The following is a 9,266-nucleotide window of genomic DNA, read 5'->3' on the forward strand; positions in this document are numbered from 1 at the left end:
AATATATGGACTTTTAGTAGTAACTGCGAAATGGACAGGCAACATATATCGTGGCAAGGGAACAGTTAGAACTTGTGAAAATGACAATTTCCTCAATATAAGTTGTCTAAATTTCTTTTCCGGCTCACCCGCCCGCTTAGCTCAATAGGAAAAACGTCGATCTACGGATCGCGGGGTCGTGAGTCCGATCTTCGGGCGGGCCGCAATTCTCCGTGACTCCACCTCTGATTCATGTGGGGAAGTTGGCACTTACTTGCGGAGAACAGGTTTGTACTGGTACAGACTCCAGGAACTCTGGTTTGGTTAACTGCCCGCCGTTACTAGCTGAAATACTGTTGAAAAACGGAGTTCAACCCAAAACAAACAAACACACCTTTGCAGCTCTTGACAAGATATTTTTGTTTATGCATGCTGATGTAGGCAATACATATTGGATGCAGTTTTGATAATTACATAATAAGCAACTTAACAATATTTGAAAATGACTTACATGTGGCTTGAGGCACTTAACTTGAGTGATTTGATATTCCAGTTCATTGCCGACTTTCGTTTCTTTGGTCACTTTCGCTATTATTGCTACAAAGAGGAAAATAAAAAAGAATTGCCAGCGTGTCTGGTTCGAAAGGCAGTTATATATTTCGTACAAATATTGCAGGCCTCTTCGCTTCAACGTCAAGGTTTTTTAAGGTAATTAAGCCGTAATGAGCGGGATTTTCAAAAATAAGTTGCATCCTTGATAACATGCTTAAATTATAGCAAAAGTTGATCATCACCCAATGTACAATTATTGAAAAGGCCAAATGCAGATTCTTAACGCAAATGACGTCGAAAAATCACGTTTAAGCCTAGCCCTAAATAGTTGTGACGTTGCCGTTTTTACGGCGATAAATTTAGTTTCGGAGCGTTCATTTAATACAAAAGTTTTTTTTTTCATATAATATAACAGGACCCGCCCGTTTAGCTCAATAGGGAGAGACCAGATCTACGGATCGCAGGGTCGTGAGTTCCATCCCCAGGCGTGGCGTATGTTCTCCGTGACGATTTGATAAAAGACATTGTGTCTGAAATCATTCGTTCTCTACCTCTGATTCATGTGGGGAAATTGGCAGTTAGTCGCGGAGAACAGGTTTGTACTGGTACAGAATCCAGTAACACTGGTTAGGCTAACTGCCCACAGTTACATAAAATAACTGAAATACTGCTGAAAAACGGCGTTAAACCCAAAAGACCTTTGAAACCTGTACGGTGATGTAATTTGCTTACTTTATGCAAACATCATGCCAAAATCCTTCTGCAAAATTATAGTTTTCGAGCGGAATGACTAAGTAGATTAAGATTAAAAACAAAAGAACTAAAATAATCGTATAAATTTATTTTACTGTAAAATGAGCGAAAAAATACGAGGGTTTCCTACTTCGTTTTCGCTGTATTGTCCGAAATTATCCCCTACCCACATAAGCGTTTTCTAATTTTGTAAGCCATTTTCCGATTTGTTTCAGATTTTTATTGTCACACTTGTATACCTGAATGCATGTTACACTTCTTATTAAACATTTTATTGCCCGTTCTTTCCTCCATACTTCTTATTAAACATTTAGTTGCTCGTTCTTTCCTCCATAGATTCTTTTAAAATTTTCTGAAAATGCTCCTGAAATGTTTTCGAATAAAATAAGATTATAAAATTCCTTGACTACTAGGTTCATTTTCACGCTACGGTGCTACGAAAATTGGGAATTTAAAGCACAGTTACGTCTTTTTCCCACGTTTTTTAACCAAGTTCACGTTGTCCGTACACGTTTAACGTCTGACTTTAACTTCATGGCGTTTTAACTGTATATTGCGACCAACTTAAACGTCAGAATTAGCCGGGAATAATTACTGTTTGTTTTTTCACAGTGACTTACAACTACCCCATTGAAAAATATTAGTCACGGATAGCGATCGTACCAGAACCAAACCTACGATCGCTCGATTGACCCGCGAATGCTTCAACAAGTGTGTCATTCGGTCCGACATGAGGGTTGGGGGTAATTTTTGACTTGGTGAATTAGACAAGAGACTTTTTTTAAGGGTCAGTTGTATCTGAAGTTTCAAAACTGGAATTATTTCAAAATCTGAATTGCACATATTTGCACATATTTGTTAACTATGATGTAGCCCGGCCGAATTGTTTTTTTTTTCGTAGTTCTGTGTTAAAAAGATATGCTTATATTATTTTATATATGAAACAAAGAGGAATCAAATATGATTCAAAAAAATGAAGTTAACAGTTAATTGTTAAAACGCGAAAGTTCATTGTTATCTCAATACCCTCCCGTTTATTCATATTAAACTTTTACCGTTTTCTTGTTTGTTTTTTTGTTTTTTTTTTTTTGATGTGCTGTTTTTAAAATTGGCTATCAGCGGTCATACTTCGCGGGACCCTGGTTCATTCCTATCACCCGGTTTTGTTTCAAGCTTAAGTTGAAAATAACATACGGTGTAAGTTTTTATCTTAGTATTAAATATGACTACGGTCAAATGCTGACAAAAGTTAAGCCATATATTTTCTCTGAACATATATTTTTTTGCTTCTAGGCGTTCATTCTATATTTGATATTTAATTGTTTAATATGACGAAAAACTGGATGCTAAATGAAATCTTTAACATACAAGATGTTTACCGTCAACGCTTAGAACACAAAGACGTGGGGTCGTCAAGCGCAAGGTTTGACGTTCCGCTGGATGGCGCTCTATTACGCCTTCTTGACCTTAAGGGTTATATGGAGGACTGCATTGCCTTTCATACTTTGTTCCAGGCCTATCAGGCATTAAGTAGCAGGCAAGATATACCTTCAATTGATTGACGTAGGACCGTGCGAGCATTGTCTTTATAAAGGATAGAGCGGGAGAAGGTCTAATAGCTCTACGTTCACAATAATGTTCTTATAACCAAGACTGGTCAAATAGTTTAACTGTTACTCAATAATTTTCATTAGACAGTAGAAAAATGTGCATTAGATGCCTTTAAACAAAATATTCAGAGTTTACCGTAATCATTTGTACAAAATCGCTCAAGTTCACTTAGTCCACACCTGCATCCTGACACTGTGCTTACAGCATTAAAACTAACACAGAGAAAAATAATATATTTCAGCATTTGATCAGATAAGATGCACCAACATACTAGAAAGAAGAAAATTAAATGTCACGGTGGTAAAGTAAATGCAGCTTAAATGCATTTCTCTGTGCTCATAAATCAAAACTACAATAATAACTTTGTTAAACAACATGTGAATCTGTCAAATAAATCTCAACTGTGGTTTATACTCGACGTAAACAATGAAAAATAAGGACGAATTTAAAACAACAATGATATGCATGTTTATCTCGTGTAACTTAATTAAATAAAACCGTGGCAGTTTCGTTTTACAGAATTATACTGGGAAAAAAATCCCTTTTATGACGCCTGTTTACTTTCTAGTAAATCCTATACCTGTCTTACGTCGTAAGTGAAAATGCCTGATTAAAGAGATAAGTTTAAAATGTTTTGTGAATAAAACATAAGTTTTGTTTCTAAAAACCTACGAAGGAAACTGTCAAGCTAAGACAAATCTAATGAAAGGAAAATCTGAAATATGTATGTTTTTTATCGTACTTGATTCGTGATGTTTTATGGTATCAGTAAAAAAATGTTCCTGACAATATAAATTATCAAAACCAATTTATTCATGAAATTCAACCAAACGGAATCTGCTTTTATTTTGCTTTCAAATTGTTGCATTCTATGCTTCTAAAGTATTTTTCATATATTTTCTTATATTCGGCTGTAAGTAATATGCTTAGAAATGTTTAGCCCGATATCATTTTTTTGGATTTCTATAACAATCAGCAACTAAATCAATCAGCATGAAAAAAACATCTTTAAGGTAGCAGATCTGGCCATTTCCGTACAACTTTCTTTCCGTTAAAAAAGGAAAATGCCGGAGTCGTTTTTTTTTTTAGAATACGTCATTTGCAGATTGAACTTATGGGCCACTACATTTAGATATGCGCCAGAACAATCTTATGAAATAACACCTTTTTCTGTAAAATGTATAAAGCGTATTCGGAAATTTAATTTAGAATTGTGACATGTATTGTTTCTTAAGTCGGACAGTTGAACAAAACTTGATCATGTTGTTTGTTACAATATCTACAAATTCCTTTCCACTTATTAAATCAATGTAGTACCCAGATAACATTGTTTATGCTACTGATTCGGAGCTGTCGCTCAGTGCAGTGTGGCGGCAGTACAAAGCCTCTCTGTATTTTGACTTTGTGCTGTTGAAATTATTGGTCCTTTACGGTCATGGAGTCTATTTAATGTTCCTGAACAATAATGTAAGCTTAGTTCAGCGCTAGGGGCGTGAGGAGTGTTGCATAATAATAACCTCTCATGAACAGACTTAATTAAACCGTTTAACGGTATAATTTTGCGCGGTTGTTTTCCGTGCTTCTAAAAAGTGTTCTTTTAGATTTCAATTAGTATCACAATAGCAGCCTTGAAGTGCCATTGGTGGTCGTAAAAATCATCCTGTACATGGAAATAATGTTGATACATTTTCCTATCCTTCGAGATCATGAAGTATATATGAGCCGCGCCATGGGAAAACCAACATAGTGGGTTTGCGACCAGCATGGATCCAGACCAGCCTGCGCATCCGCGCAGTCTGGTCAGGATCCATGCTGTTCGCTTTTAAAGCCTATTGCCATTAGAGAAACTGTTAGCGAACAGCAAGGATCCTGACCAGGCTGCGCGGATGCGCAGACTGGTCTGGATCCATGCTGGTCGCAAAGCCACTATGTTGGTTTTCCCATGGCGCGGCTCATATTATTATCTTTATTTGTCGTTGCTAGCGGCATTAGGGATGCTGCACATTTCGTTATCTCTCACGAACAGAGTCAAACCGAATCATTCTGCTATTATTTTGCTTAGTTACAATCTATGCTTACAAAGGATCCTTCTGTAGTTTTTATCAACTAATTTTTGCCCATTTTATAATTTCTCACAAGCGAAAAATACATTTAATATTTTTCAGTGCGAAAATACTAGATATCTCGTACTGTGTCTGACGGAACAATTGGGTACCCTATGACAGGCATTTCTTAAAGCCGTCGGGAGGTGTTTTTGGTATGGACCCTTAATTGTGTTTCTCTTGTTGATATCCCTTCCACTAAGAACTTTAAATATAATTCTTCAAGCTAGCTTTGTATTAACTTTTACAAAATCAATTTAGAGTTTTACCTAACACGATTTTTGTTACCATTACATGTGTAAGGGGTTCACCTGACGGGAATTACCTTTTGTTACTTTGGAAAATTATGAGAGTTAAGGGTGAAGTGTTATGTACCACTGTGTATACAAAATCATGGTTGAACAAAACGGCTAAATACAGTTATAAAGTCAGGCTGTGTGGAAAAGATTCATAATAAATTTATCAACTGACAGTTCCAGTATGGTGTCCCACTGTCTTAAAATATTTTGTTCTTTCTCGTTGTCTATATCATGTTATATTATGTACGGTGTCCCAGTAGGGCCATCGCCGCATAATGTGAGTTCGAAACAACGACACTACGATGTTGAAAAGTTAAAATAACAAATTAACGATGGTGAAAAGTCGAAACTACGATTATGAAAACACAAAACTACGATAGTGAAAATTCGAAACAACGAAACCACGAAGGTGAAAAGTAGAATTTTTTTTTCGTAATTTCATCATCGTACTTTCGACATTTCACCATGGTGGTTTCATTGTTTCGACTTTTCAACATCATACTATGATCGACTTTTCATCATCCTAATGTCGACTTATCATCATCGTAGTTTTGTTACATCGCAGTATCGTTGTTTCTTGCTGACATTATTCGGCGATGGCCCTAACGGGACACTGTAATTTTGTCTATATTTATTATTCTGCGTAGTTGTATCAAGACAAGTTTTTATACAAAATTTCATGCCTAGTTGATAGAAGAAATTTTCTTTTCTTAAACTTACTTAATACGTCATTTTCATGGTTCATATATTGATATATAGCGAACTTTTTTCTGCGCATTTTTTCTACCGCTTAACGCGGTAAATGATCGCGGGAAATACTTGTGGATTCTGCGGAGGACTTTGCAGTTATGCATGAAAAAAAAAATCTAGAGGTTGCAACATCTTTCTAGGCTTCAAATTGCGCTAACCATTATTTTCAAAGATATTGCTTTTTGTTTATATTTACTTCGTACACTACTATTGATTTTCGGTTAGTGTGGGCAACTGTTTGGTTATTGGGTATGTTTGATGTTGTTTATGTTTCGTATCATATGCATCGTTCATGAAATATCCGCTAGTAAACAACATATGGTCAAATTTTAACAATAACTTCTAATATTCAAGTATCCCATCTGACAAAAGGTTCGAATTAACTTGATTGTTATCTTCATCATATGCTTCATGATCAATCGCTCTACTGCGCATTTTGTGCAGTTTTAAGTTTCTTGTTGCTGATGTTTATCTTCATCACATTTATCATGTTTATGCATATGTGATATATGACGATCCGATTACAAGAACATAAAAATTTATCAGCAGAAGTTTCATTGTCTGAAAGGCTATTAATCGAACATTTTGGAAGCATATGCCGATATGGTAAGTAGGAGGCTTTTGTCTCATTAAAACGCTAGATATGAAAAATATACAGTAAAACCTGCTTAAGCGGTCACCTCTAATTAGCAGCCAATCTGTCTGAGGCAGCCTGTGTCTTATTTCCCAAAATGGTAATTAATTCTATAAATTACCTGCATTAAGCAGCCACCTGCTGTAAACAGCCACTTTTCCCAACGCCCTTAGCTGGCTGTTTAAGACAGGTTTACTGTAGGTAAATATGAGAAATATTAGATAGAACATTTTACACCATTTGGATATTATCATTAGGCCACCCGAATTGAAAAATTATTCCTCAGAATTTCTGCATCTAAGACTTCCTTGTTGAGACAAATCTTCATAAAAATATGTTTATGCTAAACGAAAGTCTTCTCGATGGCATAGAGTCACCAATTTAATAAGTCATTATGTTCGTCCGTCCGTTCATCCGCCCAGAAATACATGTCCGGAAAATTCCTCCTGCTCTTTAATAAGGATTTGGTCCAAAGCTAGAGAACTTCATCGCCATGAAACGTTCGTAACAGAGTAAACACATAGCAGACCCGTTTAATTTTTGTTTATAAAAGGTAATGAAATCTTCAACACATCTCACTTACCTAGCAATGGTCTTAGCCTCTTTCTAAAATGAATGTAGACTGTACTCATAAGTTCATTGTTAAGAGTCTGTTTCAAAGCCATATGGCACTGTGCAGTGAAAGAGTGGCAGTGTTAAATTCTTTTGATACCTTTAATTAAATTACTTTGCACATATTTGATAAGAAGAAATTCAACAAAAACCAATATTTTCAAACAATTTATTTTTTCTTAGTAACGGTGACCTTAACCTAATAGTGAAATTGACCCTAGTGGCCACATAAAAAAAATCTAAAACTTTCCGGTGCAGAAAAGCTACCTACATACCAAGTTCTATCGCAATATCTCATTTCTAATAAGAATCACTTTTATATTTCTAGTAATGGCATCCCAACACGCCATCTAAGCTAGGTCTTTATATATAAGCTTACTACATACCAAATTTGGGGACAGTATGTCAATCCTAACTAACGTAATAAACCAAAATCCAAATTTTTCATGGTCCCAGTGAAAAGAAAATGTGTTTTTCTCTTTATGTCAGTAATTGTGACATCGATCCTATTGCATTTCAATGGATTTTTATTAAAAAGAAAAAACAAAACAAGAAATATCTTTAAAAAAAATGGTCGGCGAATTGTAATAAGACAAGGAGTTTATGAGGTTTTCATAGCATTTGTGTTATTCCATTACCTATCAAACATTTTGCAAATAGCAAAACTAAACACGACACTTTAACAATTTAAATGGTTCTCTTTTAATTTTTCACAAAGGTTCCGTAGGGGTGCAATTTTGTTTCGTTTTTTTTCTACGACGAATAATTAAAAAAAGTGGTCTGGAAGGCACTTCTCTACCTAGAAGGCTAATCACACCCTTATTAATGTGCTACGCAGACCGTATTCAGCTCTCCCTGTAAATCGATATCTGTTGGTATTTGAACAGGTTTTTATTATATTTATTAAACTTACATATCATTTTTAGATACATCAAAATTCTTGCTAAATATAACGAGCGAAACGTAGCTTTAATAATTATAGATAAATTATCTATAACGCGTTATCAAGTAATCTTACTTGCAAACTTAAGTCACGTGGCATGGGTTAGTCCAGGTCACGAGCTCGTTTTTAGACGGCGTTCGCCGAACAAGAAAAATAAGCACAAACAAAAACCATTTAAGGCCCGGAGCAGTAGTATTAGGATCTCTACACTTCTCCTGCCCTCCAACTGTGCCATGGTGGACATTTTAAAGTATACATATTAAGGACTATGCTATTTCGAAATTATGATTAGGTGGGTGGGGTACATGAATTATTTCTGAGGAATTCGAAGTTACTGTAAAACAAACGTTATTCCAATGTGACAATACATTAAAACCAGAAGTGCTGGTCTCTTACTTTAATTAAAAGATAAAGTGGGAAAGTTTTTCATATGGTTATGTCAAAATTTTTTCGGTGCAAGTATTCTATGTAATCAAGCATAACTGCGAAAAACTATAACATACATAATAAAGCTGACTATCCGTGGAAATGAGCTGAACCCTAATTTTCTTCTCCTTTTATTACTTTTCTAAAAAACACATTACAATTTACCGGGTGAGGGCAAAATTTGTCATTTTTGTGCACATGCCTTTACACATTAAAGAAGTCCGAACTATAGGTATGGTGTGCGAGAAGGGCCCTGAGCGCTTATGTAGGCTCATTACACGGATTGTACTGCTCGATAAATATATATATATAACTTTTTATAAGTCCGCAAAGTGCAACAAAAGAAATAGCAGAAATTAATTTGTAATAATATTATTTTACAAGGTAGTCTGACAAAGGGACTTCGAGAATTCAAACTGACCTTTTAGAAAGCTGCATTTTAATGTACCTGATATCTTCCACTTTGGTTAAAAAAGCGTTTTTACAATAGATTAATTACTAACTACAGAAGGTAATAAAAATACTTTTGACCTAGAGAAGCAAACAAACCTATAAACTTCAAAGCTAATTTTAAAAAATTTTATTGAACACGTTTGCTTTAATTT

At 35.2% G+C, this 9,266-nt stretch overlaps 1 protein-coding gene across 2 annotated transcripts in view; it reads right to left on the reverse strand.

Annotated features, from left to right (window-relative positions):
* LOC123536982 (uncharacterized) overlaps positions 1-3,204 on the reverse strand; it is a 116,831-nt gene extending 113,627 nt beyond the window's left edge. Inside the window, exons 1-2 of one of the 2 annotated variants that reach the window (XM_053527656.1) lie at positions 3,031-3,204; positions 491-576 (exon numbers count right to left, since the gene is read on the reverse strand). In XM_053527656.1, coding sequence (XP_053383631.1) covers positions 491-576; positions 3,031-3,139 — 195 coding nt within the window. In that variant the 5' untranslated portion in view covers positions 3,140-3,204. The remainder of the gene's footprint in view (positions 1-490; positions 577-3,030) is intronic. The other variant, XM_045320509.2, reaches the window with a different exon arrangement.
* Between the last annotated feature and the right edge of the window lie 6,062 nt (positions 3,205-9,266).

The sequence above is a fragment of the Mercenaria mercenaria genome, chromosome 17, assembly GCF_021730395.1.
Source record: "Mercenaria mercenaria strain notata chromosome 17, MADL_Memer_1, whole genome shotgun sequence".
Taxonomy (NCBI): Eukaryota; Metazoa; Mollusca; class Bivalvia; order Venerida; family Veneridae; genus Mercenaria; species Mercenaria mercenaria.